The following is a 21,607-nucleotide window of genomic DNA, read 5'->3' on the forward strand; positions in this document are numbered from 1 at the left end:
AATCACATTCATTTATCTACTCATTCACTCCAAGGGAAAAGAGGGAAGAAGTTAAAAATGTTAACAGAAACATTTAGGGAGTCTGTTTTCTTTACAGTTATGTTGCACATTTTGTCTAAGGGATGACTAAATGGAAGAAAGAGTCTTACTACTTGATGTGTACGAACAGGAACATTCACCACACACACTGCGTTAGCTTGCACTTCACCATACAGTACCTGGGTCAAGTTTCCAAACAGTTTGGATTTAAATGCTTTTAAATAAGAAATGAGAGTTCCAATTCATTAATTTCCTATACTTCTTACCATTGATTGCCTCCATTCATTTACATTACCTGACAGGCTTCTGAAGGCATTTGAGTTTACAATTAATGGTCTAGATCGGACGTCCCCAAACCTTTTCTGTGGGGCCAGAAGGTAAATCTTTTAGGTTGTGGGCTAACGGCAAAATTGAAGAGATTATGTAGTTACGTAGGTATTTATACAGTGAGCTAAAACCAGTTGCCACAGTTTTTTTATTAACAAAATTCAAAATACAGTATTTTGTAGTGCCTTTTCAGAGGAATAATATTGCCTTTAATTGGAGATCTAAGTAAGTGTAAATGATCACCTGTTAATGATTATCCTTAATTATCATTAATATTAATAATAATGAGATCTTTACACATTTCATATTTAAAAGTATTTTCACACAGATGGGTACTGCCAAATACTGGCATCAATTCAGAGTATAGGCAGTTAACCGAGCATGTTCATCACTGAGAAAGCATTTGTAAAATTCTATTAGATTCCTCCTTTGATATTTGCCTTTTAGCACGTCATTACATAGCATATTAATCACTTCCAACTGAAGATTAGGTGGAATCTCAACTATGGTTAAATAAATTTTGAAACAGGGAAATTTCCTTTGTACTTGCACCAAAAAATGCTAAACTCAGAAAAGTTTATTTCTGCTAACTTGTGAGAATAGAAATCTTATTCCTGGTTTTAATTTTTGATAGTAGGAAAAATATATAAAGTAAGACGTTATGATTCAAATGTTGTTGGAATGACTTTACCACAATATCTTTCATGTTAAATTTGTTTTGCTTTATTATATTAGTCTTCAACAAAAGATAATTTTCAAAGTCATTTAGTGTTCAAGAAAAGTGTTTAAGGGTAGTTCTTCCAGTTAAGAAAAATTTCAGCCTTGGCCCCCAGTTAAAAAATTGCAATCACAGTTTACAATTGCTAAACAAATCAAACTTAAGTCAGGATAATCAGCTTTAATTTCTGACAAAATTCAAAGAATTGAGGATGTTTAAAGTCATCAAAGAAGAGTGTATCACTGGCAATACTGGTTCGGTAACACATGATAGATTCAAACATTTTCTGCAGGATACTTGCTGTTGTATAATAAATATATTGAACTTAAACTCCATAGACTTAAACTCCTTAAATTTTTTTTGAGCTTTGTAAACTTCTCAAACTAATCCCTTTTTCTTTTTATTTATTTATTTATTTTAAGACAGAGTCTCACTCTGTTGCCCTCAGTAGAGTGCAATGGCATCACAGCTCACAGTAACCTCAGACTCTTGGGCTTAAGCAATTCTCTGACCTCAGCCTCCCAAGTAGCTGGGACTACAGGCACCCGCCACAACACCTGGCTATTTTTGTTGCAGTTGTCATCGTTGTTTTAGCTGGCTTGGGGCGGGTTCAAACCCGCCAGCCTTGGTGTATGTGGCTGGCTCCATAACCCCTGTGTTACGAGCGCCAAGCCATACTTTAGGTTGTACAGAATTAGTGTTTTCTCAACCTCTTTGAAAATATCCACTCATAGTTGTTCCATGGAATATTCAAAGGCTAACCTTTCAGTCACTTCAAACTTGACATTAATGCCTCAAATGAACAAGAACTGAGTTAGTATTAATGACATTGGTCAATTCATAAAGAGTCAAAGAACCACTGAGAATCATTTATCCTTTTAATTGACTGTTGATGTTGCTCTCAAGGTCCTTAAATCTTTAAGCAACTGTTCTTGCCGTAAGGTCAAGAGTCTTTTTTTCTTTTTCTTTTTTTTTTTGAGACAAAGTCTCAAGTTGTCACCCTGGTAGAGTACTGTGGCGTCACAGCTCACAGCAACCTCGGACTGAAGTTACTCTCTTGCCTCAGTCTCCCAAGTAGTTGGGACTATAGGCGCCTGCCACAACGCCCGGCTATTTTTTGGTTGCAGTAGTCATTGTTGCTAAACAGGCCCGGGCTGGGTTCAAACGCGCCACCCTAGGTGTATGTGGCTGGTGTCCTTGCCAACTGAGCTATGGGCGCCACCAGGTCAAGAGTCTTAAACAAATTTTTTCTAGACCCATTTCATTAGCTGCTGTACTCTTATGCAATTAACTCATCATCAGTATATAGCTTTCTTTGGCTAACAAATTATAGTCACTTGGACCTAGTTTGCAGCCTCGTTTTCATTTTGTGAAGAAATTTTGCTTGATGTGGTATTTCCATTTTAATCTTCTAAGTTTTCAGACAGTTGCCTGCCTATCACTGCCTATCAGTTGAGAATACTGTGGGGATGCTTTGTTGGATAATGTCAATATTTATTTTATTCTTTTAGCTCAGCTATTGATTCTGTGTCATCTAATTCAGTATCAAAATAATTCATATCCCACTATCCCTTGAAATTACAGCAAAGTCCACTTTTCTTGTTTTGACATGATGGATATGCACTGGTAATAAAAATAATACAAGGTAGGTTGGTGATATACAGGGCACTCAACATGCTACTGAGTTACAACCGTGTCACTATGATTTGTAGTGTGCCAAGCAGCAGTGTGAAGTGATGAGTCACATCCAGTCTGTATTGCAACCACTCGACTCTGCTGTTGTATCCAGAACGCAGCTGTAGACAGTATGTAAAGAAATGAGCACGGTACGTACCAATAAAGTTTAAGAACCCTGAAACTCAAATTTCAGTTCTTTTTTACTTTTTAAAATTGATACATAATAGAGGTCATACAATTCCACATCAAGAAATGTTATTCTTTCCAATCTTTTTCACCCATTTGCCAATGTAAGAACATTCTTAGGTTACACCCCATACAAAAACAGGTGGTGGGTTAGATTTTTCCTGCAGATATATTTCCCTACCGTAATCTAAATCTCATTTTGTATTATTTTTATAGTGATAGTTAATTGGTAGTAGTTATATAAAATTTAGCTATACTCTTCAACTAAGGATAACTACAAAGTTAGTGCCTTCCTAGTTAGCATGCCATTTTCCTATTTTCCAAGAGAGATATTTAAGCATATTTTATCTAATGAAAATTAAATAGATTATAAAATATATAATTATATAATTATGATATATAATTTAGATAATAAAGAATATATTTAGTGGACTTATTTCAAAATATCCACATGAAAATTACAAATTTATAAATTTAGAAAGGAGACGTTCTTATAAAGCCTTGCAGCCTACAAGGTGGCTGTCCTGATAAGCTGGAAAGCATAAGCCTCTGGTGAAGCCCAGAAACATACACTTTGAAGGAGAGGTTGGTGTAGAACCTTTATGATGACACGGTTGGCCAAATATACATATTCAGCAAGTGATAGGAGCTATGATTATTTATGAAGGGGGTCCTAATGAATGTTTGAAAGGCAAACATGTAAGTTACATGTGATGTACCCTATGTTTACTTTGGGGTGAAGACTTTAAATGTATTACAGTTGGGCCCCATATGTCAAAAGGGGGTGAAGCAGCGACACAAAGGCATTCAAGTGCATAGCCTTGTAAACCCGCTAGAAACAGTCTACAGTTGATGGTCTCTCAGCAGGTGAAATTTACTGAAATCATTCTCTTGTCCATAATTTGTGGAGTAAGGAGGTCAGTTAGTCAGCTATGGATGAATTCTTACATAATTATTTTAATACTGCCAAAGCTTGTTTAGCTGCTAGAGAAAAAGAAAAACTTTTTGACAATTAGAATATGGTTTATTCAGATGTAAGGGTATGTGACTAAACCTTTGCCTGGCATGGCCTTACATCTTGTTCATGAAATGGTATCTTACTGACACAAAGAGTGCATTTCCTTAAGCTTATGAACTCTATTTTAACATCAGTTCTCGTCAGTTGTGTCTATGCTGCAAAAGAGAGGGGGTATAATGAGGTGTGTCCGTCTCATCATGGTCAGGAATTCAGAAGGTTCCTCTGGGGTCCTCTTGCCAAAGAAGTTGGGGGAGTTTCAGGATTTTGTGTTTATTTCTCAAGTTAAAGTTTAGTTTGACAATCTTTAGTATATAAGACACCAGGGCAAAGTACAAAGAGTTTAAGAGTTAAGTACCTGGATGCTAAAATTTTATTAAATCATATAAATTATAATCATACAAAAGGCTTGTGGGGAGATGGAGAAAACACTTCCAATTAAGTATTTGGAGCAATCTGTGTTTTTTCTTCTGGAAAGCCTTCATCTGTCTTTTGTCGTTTAATAGGTGGATCTTCATGATTCTCTGTAACAAATCCAGAAAACCTATTTTAACTAAGAAATTCAGCAGCTAAAAATACTTCTATAAAACAAGCAGTATAGGCATTTTTAAGATTTTTAATCTAGTTAAACATGAAGAATATTTTTATAGGTTTATTAGGCTTTTGTTAGACTGAATAGTATACCATACTAAAATTTGTAATATTGGGGAGAAACTATTCACAACTGAATGGCAAGAAGTCATGAACCTAAATAACTAAATAATATATATATATGTAGCCCAAAGAAAGCTATATGAAAATTATTAATAGTTTACATTTGATTCCCCCAAAATTGTTCACCTCGATTCACGCTCTGATTCTTGTAGAGCACAGAAGCAGGGATCTGGAAGGTGATGCACAGCATTTCCTTGTTAGGGGCCACATTTCTTACTGGGTGAACTGAGCTGCAGGCCTCCAAGGACACGCCTAACACAGCTCCAGCTCGTTGCCGAACATCCTCAGCAGGATTAGCATGTTTGGAAAAGCTGTAACAGTGCACTGTGGGAAGGACCTCGCTGCTGCATGGCTGCCTATCTAAAAGTGACTTGAAAGCACCAAGAAACTCTATGGCCTTTGCTGGCAAGTTCATGACAATGTGCACAGAGTGCTTCCTTCCTTTTGACAGTCCCAGCTGCTGCATTAACTCTTCTTTGACTGGTCCTTGGAGGAAGTCTTTCCCATCCAAGTTGAAGACTTTCACCTTTCGGTCCACTTTATTTAATTTACAATTGTGCAACAGCCATTTATAGGATTCAGGATTGAGATCATTGGCAAATACAGTGCAGTTTTTCTTTGCTACTGGAATGGCAAAGGGTCCAACACCAGCAAAAACATCGAATAGGACATCCCCAGATTTGAGAAGTTCTGTGATACGGCTATGTTCTGTAGAAAGACGAGGATTCCAATAGACTTTTGAAAAATCAAATTCATAGGTGTAGTTATTTTCTCGAACCTGAAAAAGGTATTATGCTTTCGATTAACTGTCTTTCTTGGCCCTAAATTCCAACCACTGATATTAGTGTTTGTGTGTGCACATAGGAGCATAAGCACATTGAAATTAATTTCTATAGGAGCAGATAACAGTGCATTTAAAGGCATTTTAATTAGACAACTGGTTTTTATGCATTTCTGAGGCCACTTAATATCTCACATTAGACTTTTTCACAAGAAAATTCATCTCTTCAAAGCTAAATCATTCTCCATTTCAATCCTAAAGAGCCAAATCATATGAGGAATTTTTCAGATAGGCCAATTAACTGTCATAGTCTCTTACCTCACCAGAAAGGGGGAAAAAGGTCTATCATTTGAAACAACACACCACATATATCTTGTTGGTGGGAACCTAAGTAGCAGATAACATTTCCACATGGCTAACAAGCTTCCCTCCTTATTTACTTTTCAGCTTGTAAGGGGGAGGGAGGGGGGGCGTGTGATAGATATATCATTGAATTTTGAAGGATTTTACAATGTTTCAAGACAGTTACTTGAAACATTGTAAAATGGACTTTGCAAATTTCATGTCTATAAGTTAGAGCCAATGTATAGGATGAATCACTGTCATATTTTCCTTTTTTCCCAAATGTGAATTGTCACAGGTAAACTTAAGGTATAGCGCAAAGTTAAGTCTCAAAATTATGACTTTATACCATTTCTTTTGGGTCTATCATAAACATGTTAGAAAACAGAAAATAAAAGTAAAACTGCAGTCATGGAATATGATCTCAGCCATCATCCATGCCCCTTAGTTTATGGATAGAAAATCAAAGGCCAGAAAAGTTCCTAACTCTATAAATCTCAGAGATGTATCTTCAATCTCTGTTTTCCTAGACCTGAATTCCAAATTTGTACATATTTTTTACCCTCCCAACTGCATCAGATGCTTCTGGCCATATTATTAAGGTTCCAGAGTTGGAAATGTTTCTGCAAGTTTCCGCCAACGGAAAGTCTTTCCAGGTATGGCCTGCAAGGCTTAAGTATGTCTTTTGAGCTACTTTATACACATTATTGTATAACTTCCTTTTTTATCACTTAACCTGTCAATGGGCAATTTATTTTAATAAATATATAAATGAAAAAATCTTTAATGATGGAGTATCTTTGTCAATGTTATCAATAACATATGTGAGTACTCACATTCTCACATACTTTTAATATTAATCTTTGTCTTCTATCCTGATTCTAAATATTAATCTTGATATATACTGTATTTGGAGACAATAAAATATACCTTAGTCATCATGTTCTCCTCTCCAGAGAGTACTTCCATTTGGAAATTTCGGTATGTATTGTCAATATTATTGATTTTATTTACTGCTGAGGTGATCCCTGGATTTTTGTCAATCATAACTTGGCCTAAAAGAAGAGATGACAATTAATAACAAATACTGACTACTGGCTGCAAAATCCTGGCTAAAAGTGCAAGTGTGAAACAAACTGTAGGTAAACACTATACGTCGTGTGTGTAATGTGGCAAGCAATTCTAAAAATTCAACAGATTACTAAAGTTAATGTCTGAAAGAATCCAATACTCACAAAAAAATGTATGGGTAATATTTAAAGAAAAAATTTTGAAGAGTTTGGGTATACCTAATATTTGTGCATGTTTTTCTAAAGCCTTTCAAATGTTCCAATATAAGTAAACAAAGGAAAGATAAGGACCCTGGCAGCAAATGGTCTCTCTCAGAAAACAGCAAAATATCTTCCTGTCCCCATTGGCCTCAAACCAAATGTTTGTTTTACTGTGGATTTGAAGCACATGCCCTCACTTTGGAAATTTATGCCAGCAAAACAATGTTTCCAAATAAAAGAAACAAAGGTTCTTTAGAGTGTTATCTAAATAAAATGTCCCTTAAATTGTTCTTTTTGTCAAATACTTATCAAAGCAGAAGGGCTGCAAAGATAATACAACAGAAATGACATATTGATGTCCTTTAATCAGTTTTTGTTAGCACTTAAAAATTTTTACAAAAATCTATATGCTATTCATTGCATTAAGGAAAGATAACTATTTGCAAGTTAGTATTCAGTCCTACAAATATGCTGAAATACAACCAGAATTTGTTCTTGAAGATGACAGTATTAATAAGCTCTAGTCAGTCATTGCTCTTATCCTGTTCTGTTTCATTTAATTCAACTCAACTTTTAAGGAATAGAAATTAGTTTGAAATAAGGAATGAAATTAAAAATTTTTAAAAAGCTATCCTGAAGGTCTATGGTGAAAGCTTTGAAATTACTGTTGTATGAAAATGTTTTACTTTTAACTTATGAGTGCCCTTTTATGAAAGAGGTCATAGGAATGCCAAAGGAATGTTTGAGTTAGGCTAGGCAAAGACTCACAGGAAAGCCTAGACTTGACTTTGGCACTAATTCATAATTATAAGGATCTGTTTAAGAATTTATTATGTTGCCACTAATCCACTATCAGTCCCTTTCATCAATAAAAACAAAGGAAATGCATAACAGCACAGTTCTAAATGAATCCTATCCATGCAAAATACTAAGTGCTACATTTAAAGCTGAAAATATAATTACTATATATTAAAAAATAATAATCTGGAGAATTTAGGCTAGGAGCACTAAAAAACAAAGCATGGTGTCTGACATACAGAAGATCGGTTGGATGAATCAATGAAAACATATAAACAACTGTCTTTCATTTTTTCCTGATACAACAAATTATAAGAGCTAGTATTAAACATTGTCCTGAAAGCCCAATAAGTCTCGTGTACCAAAAAGAACTCTGTTCAATGCAGCTTCCAAAGCAAATGATTCAAGTTGAATCTACACTTAAATATCAGTGTATGCAAAAGCCTGGACCAATAGTTCCAGCTTGGTATGACTCTAAAGAGGGTTTTGGTTTTCCAAAATGGCCCTCAAAGGAGGGTATGTAGCTCAAGATTCAGCTTAAGGTTATAATGATAAAAAAGTCCTGTATCTGTAATTTGGCATTTTAAAAAATAAAAATTTGCAATTTCCTTTCTAGTACATGAATATTACTATGACACACCTACCAATTAAATGCTTGAAAGGTAGCTGATGTTCTCGAAGGTTCAAATGTGCAATGTGTCCAACTCTGCTAAACCCTGAAGTCACATCTTGACCTTCAGGAAGCACAGCTTTTAAGATTTCTTCTGACTTAAAGTTTTCATAAGTTAGTTCCAAATTATACTCAGATATCTGTGGTATGACATTAAACTGTGCTAAAATACTGAGTTCTGCTTTCTCAAAAGGATCTTGAGTAAACATTTTATAGGGATCCAGCATAATTAGTCTACTTTCTTCATCTTCTGGATCTTCAATCACACGTTTTATGCCTGGGCGCTGCAGTGTCACCCTTTTAAGTGATCGCATCAATTTATTGACTATTTCTTTCTTCACTTTAAGCACTGGAATGGTGACTGTCTTTTTAAAAGCTGTTCTATCAAGCTCTGTCATGCCTTGAACATCAGAGGGTGGTGAAAACAATTCAAAGTCTCTATCATTTGTTTCTATTTCTGGCATGGTTGAGAATCTTTTTCTTTGATCCATTAAGGAAATACCAGGTGCTTTCCTAAGCTTCTGTGTCAACGATGTCCAAGCTAGTGGAATCAAAGATTGTAATTCAGTTATGCCGCAGCTTTCCACTTTCAGAAGTCGTCTTGAGAATTCAAATGGCTTCCGTAAGATCCTAGAAAAAATATTCATTTAAGAAATGTCATAAAGCTACTAACATATTCACAAGGTTTTTGGGAATTTAAATCTACATTCTACTGTTTCAAATACCCTGCTAAATGCATAAAACTTTTAGTGATATTTGGAAAGTATACTATCTTTTTCAGAATAGGATGGCTTTTATTAGTGGTGGATAATAAATCTGCACCTTCAACTTACCCGGTGCCTGGACAGAGGGCTTCCTGATGCATCAGCCTTCTTACAATCAATGAACCTTTCCACCCACAATCTTCTACACAAGGCTGAAATTTGGAGTTAAAAGATCATCTCTAAATGAAATGGTCGTTTATATGATTAACCAATGGAAATACTTATTAGAATATTCCCATAGGTGCTTATTGTGTTACATGTTGTGCCAAATGCTTTATACACATCAATCTTGGGAGATTTGTAATATAGCATCCGTATTTTGTACATGAGTTAACTAAAGTTCAGAAGTTAACTAAACTCACCCACCACTTCCTTGGTGGTAAGTGACTGAGCAAGGTCTGACTGCCTTTTATGTTCTTAGTATACAGCCAAGTTATTAGTCTTTGATGCTTTACTGACACACGTCCTGCCCTTACCTAGAGGCTTCAGTATCTGGAGAACAACAACGCCATTGAGTTTATGCGCACAGTATTTGGTATTCACTTTGTCTTCTAAAATACCAAACAAGTTAATTGTAATGGGAAAGGGCTCTGCTCCAGAATCCCTTAAAGCAACTAAGTTTAACCTCACAGTTAGGGTTCAAAATGGGTCCAGCAGTTAACCATCTGGGCGACCCTGGGTGCATTACTTAATACGAGCCTCGGTTTCCTATGTGCAAGATGTGCCCAAAGGATCGACCCCGGCCCTAGGCGCGACGCGTGGACAGGTGGGTGACCCCACGACGTCTCCGGGCCCGGGCGGCACGAGGCCGAGAGCAGCCCGGGCAGGCTGGTACCACCGCCTCGACCTTCAGGCCCTTGGAACCGCCCAGGGCGCCGCGGCCGCCACCTCAGCGCTGCACCGTTCCAATTCCTGGCGTGGCCCGGCTCGGTCGGTGACCAGACCCTCACCTCATGCTCCGGCGCGGCTCCGAAACCCGTCGCAGACCGAGGGGCGGGCTTCGCTGACGTCATCATGGCTCGCCGCCCGGGGAGGGCGTCAGAGCGCGACGCAGCCCTCCCGTCTTCTCCGCCCCGCCAGGGACGGGCACCGGAAAGGCCAGGCAGATGGCTCCGCCTCTGGCGCGACTTGCGATGGGATCGCGGGGCAAGGTAGAGGCTAGCAGATGGACGTGGTAGTCAGCCACAGAGCGGCATGGAGACGTCCCGGGGGAACCCCAGCGCCGAGCCGGGCTGGTACGTCTCTGTCCGGCAGCCCGAAGACGCGGAGGCGGAGGCGGAGGCGGGAGAGTTGAGTCCGTTGCTAAGCAACGTAAGTGGGCTGCGTTAACCCCCGCGCGCTGACGCCAGGCGCTCAGCCTTGGCCAGCGGGATGGGAACTCGAGAGCCGAGACGCTGAAGCCCGGCCCCCGGGCCTCGCGGCCCAGAGGCAGCAGCCTAGAGGCTTCGGTGGCCCACCGTCCACGCGTCGCGCCTAGGGCCGGGGTCGATCCTTTGGGCACATCTTGCACATAGGAAACCGAGGCTCATATTAAGTAATGACCCAGGGTCGCCCAGATGGTTAACTGCTGGACCCATTTTGAACCCTAACTGTGAGGTTAAACTTAGTTGCTTTTTTTTTTTTTAATTAGAGCTGCTTTTGTTTATTATTTATTTATTTATTAGAGACAGAGTCTCACTTTGTCACCCTCGGTAGAGTACTGTGGCATCACAGCTCACAGCAACCTCCAGCTTTTGGGCTCAGACGATTCGATTCTCGTGCCTCAGCCTCCCGCGTAGCTGGGACCACAGGCGCCCGCCACAACGCCCAGCTATTTTTTGTTGTTGTTGTTGTTGTAGTTTGGCTGGGGCCGGGTTTGAACCCGCCACCCTCGGTATATGGGGCTGGCGCCCTACTCACTGGGCCACAGGCGCCGCCCCTAAACTTAGTTGCTTTTAAGGGATTCTGGAGCAGAGCCCTTTCCCATTACAATTACTTGTTTGGTATTTTAGAAGAAAAAGTGAATACCTAATACCGTGCGCAGAAACTCAGTGGAGTTGTTCTCCTATTGGCTGCGATCCGCCGAGTTGTAAACGTGACAGCAGCCTCACGTGCTCTAGGAAGGAAGGTGCAGCTCAGAGAAGGGCCAAGGGATGTAGTGCCGAGCCGAGGCTGCACACCTGACGGGCTGAGCACCCCAGGGTGGTGTAACTTACGCCTGTTTCTTAGGATCTCTGTCGCCTCCCTTGTTTCCTCTGCCGGTCTTGTGAGGACTTTGCAAGAGTCACAGGATTTTCCTTTTCGTGACTCAGCCATTTAGGTGGTTATAAACATCTTAATCCAGACATTCTTACCGGTGGAGGTGGCCTAGTAATAAGTGCATAGCGGCCAAGCACAGTGGCTCACGCCTGTAATCCCAGCACTTTGGGAGGCTTAGGCTGGAGGATCGTTTGAAGCCAGGAGTTGGAGATCAGCCTTGGCAACATAGCAAGATCTCATCTCTACAAAAAATTAAAAATGAGCCATGTGTGGGGGCGCGAGGTTGTAGTCCTAGCTACCCGGGAAGCTGAGGCAGGAGGATCATGTAGAATGATCGCTTAAGCCCAGGAGTTCCAGAGTTCAAGGCTGCAGTGAGGTATATGATCCACTCACTGCACTCCAGCCTGGGTGACAGAGCGAGTCCTTGTCTCAAAAAATAAATAAATAAAGTACATAGCATGCCCCTGATCCTAAAGCCAGTGCTTTTAAGTCAAGTCCGTGGACTGTAACTTTGTCTAGGACTTTGTTCCCTAATGCTATGGGGGTGGAAAGTGTTTTCAGGGATATTCTCTCCAAGCGACGTGAATTTATTCTATTTATTCTACTGTCATTGTAAGGTATTCCTGACCATCTTTCCAGTTGGATAGAATTAATTCATTAAGTATATAAATAGAGATTCATTTTGTAGTCCTGGTAATTGGACAGTTGTTGATACCAGTCCCAAGGTAACTCAGAGATTTTCAGTAATCACATGAGCAGAGTCCATATCCCACCTCTATGTCCCCACCGGTTTCTGTCCTATCTTCATCTCTTGCAGACTCGTGCTTAGTCATGGCTCTTTCTGAAGCCTGCCTTGCCTCTGTACTGGTGGAGAGGATTTTTCCAGGAAACTCAAGGTTCCTGGAGCTGCACTAATGGGAGGTGGAAAGGAAGGGAAAGGAAACTGCTGATTAAACACCTAATGTGTCACACGAAGCCTAGAGATTTGCAGAGTTTTTGCCTAACCTTTCAGTGATTTCTTCACAAAATTTGGCTTTCACCATCCAAACAAGTAACACTACTAAATTTGTGTATTTACAGGAACTTCACAGACAGGGATCTTCAGGTGTTTCATTTGGTTTCTCAGTGTTTAATTTGATGAATGCCATCATGGGAAGTGGCATCCTTGGCTTAGCATATGTTATGGCTAATACCGGTATCCTTGGATTTAGGTGAGTTTAATATTTTACCATACTTTTTTTTTTTATTTTGATAGCACACTGAGAAACAAAGAGATGGGTTCCAGAAGCTGCTGTTATATAATTTCTAGTTCAATTATTTCTGAGATTTTATCAATAACATTTTTCTTGCTACTCTTGTTGTTAGTCTGTAGCTTAGAGGGATACTACATAGTTTAGATTTTTATCCAAAAGTGCAGCTAGTTTTTAAAAATGGAGACTTACTCCACGTTCTTTTGTAATCTTAAGAAATGGCTTATTCACAGCCAAGGATGGTGGCTTGTACTTGTAAACCCAGCTACTTGGGAGGCTCAGGTGGGAGGATTGCTTGAGCCCAGGAATTGGAGGCTGCAGTGACTTATGATCACCTCACTGCACTCCAGCCTGGGTGACAGATGGGAGTTGAGAGTCTCCTAAGAAAACAACAGAATTGAATTATTCATTATACCAAGCTTATCAGCATGCAGATTACTAAAAAATACCAATTTTGTGAGTGCAAATAAAGCTAATTATCATTTCATTCCTCTCCATCTTTTTCTCTCCTTCTGCTGTTAAGTAGTCCTATTTCACTTTCTGTGGTCTGTGCCTACTTTTCATCTTTGAAGACTCAGCTAATAGACTAGTTTTGCCCCTACTAGAAGGTAGTCCTGGGTTTTCTGTGCTCTCATAGACTTAGTATGTTCATTCTGTTACTATAATGTGTTATGATTTATTTGCAAATTAATCTTTCCACTAAACTGTGAAATCCTTTAGAACTGGACCTTAGCCTTAGCCTCTAGCCCTGTGGCTAATGGAATGAACAAACTAACGTTTGTTTTGAAGCAGACCTATTTTAGTAAAAAATTTTAAATATGTAAAATCTCATTTAGGTTTCTTACTTATTACAAATGTTTTGATAAGCAAACCAATTTTTAAGTAACCCAATTTGCTTTTGTTAGATGTAGTCACAAACTTTCATTATTTTAAAAACATGAAAACTGTATGTGACACTTTAAACAAGACATAAAGCACTTATTTCCTTTTTCTTTTTGAGAAACCATGTTTTATACACCAGGGTGTTACATACAAATGTGTACCACTTAATGTGTGCTCACTGAAACATTTTAACTGCTCCTTTTGGTGATGCTAAATTGCTACTTTGTGAGGTCTCTGACATCAGTTTAATGAAGTATATTCTCATTTCTCAGTTTTGCTACTTAGTAACTGGGCCACAGAGATAGAATTTCTTCAACTATTGGGCAATCCATTGGGGCCAGCTCTAACAGTTAGAAATTTGTCCTGCCAGCGTTTTCCTGAGATAAATTGGAAATGGTGCATGTTACTTCTTTTCACACTGCTGGTGAGAGGACTCCAATCATCATACTGTTTGCACACTTTTAAAATTGTGTCATTAGGAATGTGTTTGTTAACTGCATTGTTTTGGTTTGGTTTGGAGAGTATGTGTGTGTTTAATAGATGCTAGCAAATACAGCTTTAATACTACAGGTGAAAAAAAAAAAAAGAAAAAAGTATTACAGGTGAAGTTATGGTAAGGAGGTCCACATCACTGGAAGGGGCTAGAGGAAGGGAAGAGAAAAGGAGAAGACAGTGAGATTTCATAACTGAAACTTCTGTTTAGGCTTAAAATAGGAAAAGATAGTCATAAGAGGAAAATTTTACAAGATCATTAAATGGCTGATTCAGCAGTCAGCAGACAAGAATGCAAAATGAGGAAGGTTGCTTATATTTTAAATGAAGTTTGTTTATTTTTTATTTTAAAAGCAGTACAATGAAATTTTACCAAATACTAAATTTAAATTTAATATTTGGTCAATATTAAAAAGTAGAAAAGTATCTTCTTAGTTTGTTTAACGAACATACTTCAACTACTCAGAGACAGTCCCTGTGAATGCTTAACTGTGAGGAAATTGGTTTTTGTAGTGGGACACCACAAAATAGAGAAACTTTGGGGGGATTGACTATTTGTTCTTTTATATTTTAGTTTCTTGCTGCTGATAGTTGCTCTCCTGGCTTCTTACTCAGTCCATCTTCTGCTTAGTATGTGTATTCAGACCGGTGAGTAAAAACACGTCGATTCATTTGATGGAGCAGTCCCTTGAGTTTGTATCTACGTAAAGAATTGGATGTCTCAGGTTTAATTTTCAATGGGTGTATGTTGTTGCGAGGTAGAGTGATTGAAATGGAGAATGTGAAAAGGCCAGAACGTATAAACTGAATCCTATGGGGGAATATCCAAGCACAGGATGGGAGGAGAAATTAAGAGTTCTTACCTGTCTTCCTCTGCCACACAGACAGCATAGTTTTCTGGCTGACAGTAGATTAGGGGAGCACATAAAGGTACTTACGAGGAAGAAGTAGACAAATGTTCATTCTGATCAGATTTCTCCCCGGGCGAGCATTTCCTTAGGGAGAGAACCTTCCCAGATCTGCTGCTCCCCTCCCTGCCTGCCCCCCGCCCCCCCGTGCTGGACAGAGGAGGGGACAGCAGAATTAGGACTAGAGGAGGCAAGGGGCAAAGCTTTGGATTTATTTAGATACATTTTATATTTGTACTTGCAAGTCTAGGAAAGATAGATTTCCTAAGTGGCAGAAGTATGTGCAGTTTATATGTGTATGTGTGTTTATTCCACTTGGAATTTTATTATGCAATATGGTCATGTTTTGAATAAGTTCTTTTAGGTTAAGTAAAAGTATAAAAATATATGAATTGTATAACTGCTTTTAAAAGATTTTCCATTTTTCATTAACAAATATTCTATGTTCATCAATTCTGGTCTTTTTATCTGTACAGTCTTTTATTTGTGGATTAGGTTGGTTTTGATGCCAAAATTATGGGTTTCATTCTTATATTGGTGAGTTCATTTTGCTCTATCTGGTCTTAGGGTTTTCAGAATTTCGGAAGCAGGATAGATAAACAATTAGGTAACAATGGGATTAGTCTGGACTGAAACAGTCAGAAGCCCAAAGGCATTCTTTAGACTTTTAAGACTCTTCAGAACATAGTTCTAAAACAACTGCTATAGTTTTAGCCCTGAAACTTGACTGTGCATCAGAACCACCCATAGATCTTTTAATACATGTGAATTTCTAAGTATTAGGGATTTTGGTTCCAAAACCTGAAGCAGGACTCAAGAATATGTTTTTATCAGGTCCTCTGGGTGATTCTTATACAAAACTGGTTTAGGATCCATGGCTTATAGCTGTAACTTGTAGCAGGGCTTTGGCCATCCAGGGTGTAGGCTGGGTAGGGCTTGATGAACATGCAGATGGCTGAAAGTCTTAGAAAACAGTGCAAATATTAGTCCCCAGTTCAGGAAGAGTAGCTTTAGATGAATGTAGTTCTGACTCTTGCTGAAACTTCACTGAAATTTTAATTACGTATTTTTAAATTTTGCTTCTTTGTATGAAAAAATTATTTTAAATTATAATAGTTTAATATCTTAATAGATTCTTTTTAATGAATTCTATTAAAAGACTAACCCTTTGGTCAATTATATGGTGACTGTGTCTTCTAAACGTCATTTTAGTTTTAGTAATTGTAAACTATTTTAATTATGTAGGAATATTTGAGTATTCAACTCATAGGGATTTCTAAGTAATGTTAATTTGTTTCTTATCTTTCAGTTCTTTCATAGTATATATTTAACTTTAAAACTTTGGCATTGTCTCGTTCTTTTCTATAACTCTGGGACATTTGAAGTGAAAACATCTGTTTCTCTTTCTTTTGTCTTTTTCATTGATTGTTTTTTAGCTTACCTGTGTCCTTGAACTAACTTCCTCATGGTTCTTCACACACACTGATGCACCTGTCTTCTGTTGATTGAATTCCTTCAGTCATTGTAAAATTCTCTATGGAGGTAGGCTTTTCTTTTTTTCATACATACGTTCATATATAAAAGACTAGAGAATAGCATATAGCTAATCCCCCCGCCCCCAGTTTGCTGGACTGTCTAAAAGAGTATTATGCTTAAGATTGAATTTATCAGTCAGAGAAAAAACAATCATAAGTTTTTACAAAATAACTTCCTTATTTATTTGCCTGGAGGTAAAAGGGGAAGAGAAATGTTTTTCTTTATAAAAGTAAAAAAATAATTCATGTGAAATTTTTCTTTTTTTTTAATTTTATTTATTGTATTTTATTTTATTTTTATTAAATCATAGCTGTGTACATTGATATGATCATGGGGCATCATTCACTAGCTTTACAGACCATTTACCAAGTTTCACATATACCCTTGTGAAATTTTTCAATTTTAGATTTTATAGAGGATTTGGGTGTCTATCAAGGCATTTCATGGGAGCTGAGGTAACATATAAAGTACCTTATTTTCTCTAGCTTTAGTTTGTCATCTGCAAAATGGCAATGATAATACTTCCCTCATAGGATTGTTAGGAGAGCGAAAGAAAATAATGTATAAGAAATGTCAAGTTGTTGCTAAATGGTACCTCTTATTATGAATGCTCACTGGGGTAAAAGTCCCAAGGTGCTGTACACATGGCCATCTCTTTGCCATTCTTATGTTCTGGATAGACTCACCACTCCCCTCCACTGGCCTCCACATCTCTGTCAGCTGGCAGGAATGAGAATTCTAGAACTCCGTATGCTTCTGGTGAGACGCCAACTGCTACTTCCTCCTCCCCTCATCCCTGCTACTCACTGAATTGCCATCACTATCTGCCTGGAGACTATTCGGATTAATGACATTATGCCATTTATCTCAATTTATGTCAGTCCCTTTAAGAATCTTAGGTGATCCTTCATTTCCCAGACTCGTCCCATATGGCTGTCATCTGTTTCCTGACCTTATCCTCCACTGCTTTCCCATTCTTGAAACCCTTCCACTGTCAACTCTGGGACTCACAGTCAATCATCAGCAAAACCCACATGTCCTTTAATTCTTTTCTAGACATTCTCTTCGCTTTCTTTCTCTAAGTCTTTGAGGGCAGTGCTTCCTGTAGTTCCTTCAGGTGGCCACCTGTTCTCTTTCAGGTATCCCACACCGGTCGGTGATGGGATAGCTGCTCTGTCTGCACCACTTCCACTTCTCAACTGTCTCCCTTTCCCTAAGCCCCCCAACTTTGAACTTTATAAATCTGTACCATCAATTGCTCTCCTTGCTATCATCATCTGTAGCCTTCTAGACCATTTGCTATCATTTTATGAAAATGTTAGCTCTAAGCTAAATTTTAGCTCCTATTTCCCTTTTAATTTCTTCAATATTACCCCTGTCATAATTCTGGATTATTTCAATGTCCACCCGTTCTTTTAATACTTACATGTCCGGAACCTCATCTTCTCTAGCGATCATGTTCTTTACATACTTATTTCCATGGTCATACCATTGATTTTGTCATTACCAAGATTATAAACTCTCCAAAATCTCATTTTCAAAACCTCCCCTTCAGCCACCACCGTCTTCTGTCTTTCTAATCACTCTCTCAAGTGGTCAGACTCTGGCAGGCCTTCACTCTCAGCAGCACTTGAGTTTGCTGAGCCTGGTTCCTGCGCCGTCCACTCACTCTTGTTCATGTTTCCTTCCGATACGGTTGAGGTTCTGTCCTAGGTTATTACTCCCTTGCCTATCTCTCGCACCATCATAGTTCCCTGGCAAAATTCTAATCATAGTTAAATATAACTCTTCATATATGCAGCCCTGCATGTGAATGTTCCTAAAGGGAAATATAGCTGTGTGGACTGATACACGACATTGCTATAATTCAGTGTCTGATGGACTGAGGTTGCTGCCACACAGTCCCGGCTGCTTCTTCACTTCAGTCACTTATTCGTTTCATTTAGCTCTTTCATCTGCTATCTAAGAGGTGACTTTTTCATATCTTCTGTTTCTCAAACCTTCAACACATTTTTCTTGATTTCCCTCTACCTGGTATCCTTACTTTCTGCTTCACCGAGAAAACAGAAGCAATCATAAAAGACCTTTGTAAGCTCTGGCCAACTCCCCTGCCTCTCCCTCTCTTCTGTGCCCATGTGCTCTGTCCCTTGGGGTGAACTCGTCGTGTTCCCAGCTCAGGCCAGCCCTCCACCTGTGCTGTGACCCCTTCTGCTCTCGCTACGTCACTCTAACCATTCTCTCTCCTCTTAGTTATTTCACCTTTGTTCCTTTCTGTGATTTTTCTTCTTTTCACTTTCCAAGTAGTCTGTAATTTGCTGTATCTTAAGAACATCTTTGTCTCCATATCCCTTCGATATGTCTTCATAGCACAACTTTACCAGATGCCTCCGGTCTCCTTCCTCTCAAGGTCTGACCCACTCCACTCAGAGTTGCCATACATAGAGAAGATGGGCAATTGTAGCTAAATGAACCATATTCATTGCAAAGTTTTACAAAGAGGCGGCCAACATGTAGAAAATACTTTGTAAAATTTTGTAAGTATAAGTACATTTAGCTACAGTTCCCCAGTTTCCCTATGTATGGCAATTTGAGGGGTGACTTTGGGGACACTGAAATTATTGTACAGTGACCTCCGTATTGCTAAATCCAAAAGTCAATCCTCAGTCTTCATCTTCCTTGACAAGTCAGCAACACGTGGCACAGTTGCAAAGTCCCGCCTCTGAGAAATACTTTATTCACACTCCCCTGGACACTCTTACTCTTTTCTTCTCCTAAGTTCTCTTTGTCTACCCAGCCTCTAACAGTGGAGTACCCCTGGGACTCTTCCTGTAATCTCTTTTCTTTTCCTCATGATGACTCTAAACTTTATGTGCCTCGCCTGGAAGCCTGAACTTTAGTCTCGTGTCCCATTGCTTTCGTGACATCACTGGACGGATGGTACATGTCTCAGGTTTGTAGAACTCTCCATCTTTTTTTTTTTTTTTTTTTTATTGTTGGGGATTCATTGAGGGTACAATAAGCCAGTTACACTGATTACAATTGTTAGGTAAAGTCCCTCTTGCAATCATGTCTTGCCCCCATAAAGTGTGACACACACTAAGGCCCCACCCCCCTCCCTCCATCCCTCTTTCTGCTTCCCCCCCATATCCTTAATTGTCATTAATTGTCCTCATATCAAGATTGAGTACATAGGATTCATACTTCTCCATTCTTGTGATGCTTTACTAAGAATAATGTCTTCCAATTCCATCCAGGTTAATACGAAGGATGTAAAGTCTCCATTTTTTTTAATGGCTGAATAGTATTCCATGGTATACATATACCACAGCTTGTTAATCCATTCCTGGGTTGGTGGGCATTTAGGCTGTTTCCACATTTTGGCGATTGTAAATTGAGCTGCAATAAACAGTCTAGTACAAGTGTCCTTATGATAAAAGGATTTTTTTCCTTCTGGGTAGATGCCCAGTAATGGGATTGCAGGATCGAATGGGAGGTCTAGGTTGAGTGCTTTGAGGTTTCTCCATACTTCCTTCCAGAAAGGTTGTACTAGTTTGCAGTCCCACCAGCAGTGTAAAAGTGTTCCCTTCTCTCCACATCCACGCCAGCATCTGCAGTTTTGAGATTTTGTGATGTGGGCCATTCTCACTGGGGTTAGATGATATCTCAGGGTTGTTTTGATTTGCATTTCTCTAATATATAGAGATGATGAACATTTTTTCATGTGTTTGTTAGCCATTCGTCTGTTGTCTTTAGAGAAGGTTCTATTCATGTCTCTTGCCCATTGATATAAGGGATTGTTGGCTTTTTTCATGTGGATTAATTTGAGTTCTCTATAGATCCTGGTTATCAAGCTTTTGTCTGATTGAAAATATGCAAACATCCTTTCCCATTGTGTGGGTTGTCTCTTTGCTTTGGTTATTGTCTCCTTAGCTGTACAGAAGCTTTTCAGTTTAATGAAGTCCCATTTGTTTATTTTTGTTGTTGTTGCAATTGCCATGGCAGTCTTCTTCATGAAGTCTTTCCCCAGGCCAATATCTTCCAGTGTTTTTCCTATGCTTTCTGGGAGGATTTTTATTGTTTCATGCCTTAAATTTAAGTCCTTTATCCATCTTGAGTCAATTTTTGTGAGTGGGGAAAGGTGTGGGTCCAGTTTCAGTCTTTTACATGTAGACAACCAGTTCTCCCAACACCATTTATTGAATAGGGAGTCTTTCCCCCAAGGTAAGTTCTTGTTTGGTTTATCGAAGATTAGGTGGTTGTAAGATGTTAGTTTCATTTCTTGGTGTTCAATTCGATTCCAAGTGTCTATGTCTCTGTTTTTGTGCCAGTACCATGCTGTCTTGACCACTATGGCTTTGTAGTACAGACTAAAATCTGGTATGCTGATGCCCCCAGCTTTATTTTTGTTACTAAGAACTGCCTTAGCTATACGGGGTTTTTTCCGGTTCCATACAAAAAGCAGAATCATTTTTTCCAAATCTTGAAAGTACGATGTAGGTACTTTGATAGGAATGGCATTGAATAGGTAGATTGCTTTGGGAAGTATAGACATTTTAACAATGTTGATTCTTCCCATCCATGAGCATGGTATGTTCTTCCATTTGTTAATATCCTCTGCTATTTCCTTTCTGAGGAGTTCATAGTTTTCTTTATAGAGGTCCTTCACCTCCTTCGTTAGGTATATTCCTAGGTATTTCATTTTCTTTGAAACTATGGTGAAGGGAGTTGTGTCCTTAATTAGCTTCTCATCTTGACTGTTATTGGTGTATACAAAGGCTATTGACTTGTGGACATTGATTTTATATCCTGAAACATTACTGTATTTTTTGATGACTTCTAGGAGTCTTGTGGTTGAGTCTTTGGGGTTCTCTAAGTATAAGATCATGTCGTCAGCAAAGAGGGAGAGTTTGACCTCCTCTGCTCCCATTTGGATTCCCTTTATTTCCTTGTCTTGCCTAATTGTATTGGCTAGAACTTCCAGCACTACATTGAATAGTAA

General features: G+C 38.8%; 2 protein-coding genes across 7 annotated transcripts in view; one reads left to right on the forward strand and one right to left on the reverse strand.

The window, feature by feature from the left end:
* Positions 1-1,105: 1,105 nt before the first annotated feature.
* Positions 1,106-10,462, reverse strand: TRMT5 (tRNA methyltransferase 5). 2 transcript variants are annotated; one of them, XM_053602558.1, is made up of 6 exons: positions 10,253-10,462; positions 9,372-9,454; positions 8,513-9,168; positions 6,730-6,854; positions 4,803-5,454; positions 1,106-4,486 (listed from the first exon to the last, which is right to left on the reverse strand). In XM_053602558.1, the coding sequence occupies exons 1-6, from the start codon at positions 10,316-10,318 to the stop codon at positions 4,401-4,403; spliced, it is 1,668 nt and encodes a 555-aa protein (XP_053458533.1). In that variant the 5' UTR covers positions 10,319-10,462; the 3' UTR covers positions 1,106-4,400. The 2 variants fall into 2 exon arrangements, with proteins under 2 accessions (XP_053458533.1, XP_053458532.1); XM_053602557.1 differs by lacking the exon at positions 9,372-9,454 and having other exon boundaries at positions 1,110-4,486; positions 10,253-10,372.
* A 13-nt stretch (positions 10,463-10,475) lies between these two features.
* Positions 10,476-21,607, forward strand: part of SLC38A6 (solute carrier family 38 member 6) — a 73,800-nt gene continuing 62,668 nt past the window's right edge. For all 5 annotated transcript variants that reach the window (XM_053602561.1, XM_053602559.1, XM_053602562.1 and 2 more), the window contains exons 1-3: positions 10,476-10,613; positions 12,621-12,751; positions 14,739-14,812. In XM_053602561.1, the coding sequence (XP_053458536.1) occupies positions 10,497-10,613; positions 12,621-12,751; positions 14,739-14,812 (322 nt within the window). In that variant the 5' untranslated portion in view covers positions 10,476-10,496. The remainder of the gene's footprint in view (positions 10,614-12,620; positions 12,752-14,738; positions 14,813-21,607) is intronic.

The sequence above is a fragment of the Nycticebus coucang genome, chromosome 9 (genome assembly GCF_027406575.1).
Source record: "Nycticebus coucang isolate mNycCou1 chromosome 9, mNycCou1.pri, whole genome shotgun sequence".
NCBI classification, from domain to species: domain Eukaryota; kingdom Metazoa; phylum Chordata; class Mammalia; order Primates; family Lorisidae; genus Nycticebus; species Nycticebus coucang.

Bases quoted from the DNA above. Each gene is read 5' to 3' on its own strand.
- TRMT5 (XM_053602558.1), bottom strand. From the start codon at position 10,318: ATGATGACGTCAGCGAAGCCCGCCCCTCGGTCTGCGACGGGTTTCGGA. The intron at 9,455-10,252 runs GTGAGGGTCTGG...TCCAAATTTCAG, and splicing joins GAGCCGCGCCGGAGCATGAG to CCTTGTGTAGAAGATTGTGG. The intron at 9,169-9,371 runs GTAAGTTGAAGG...TATTTTTTCTAG, and splicing joins GCCCTCTGTCCAGGCACCGG to GATCTTACGGAAGCCATTTG.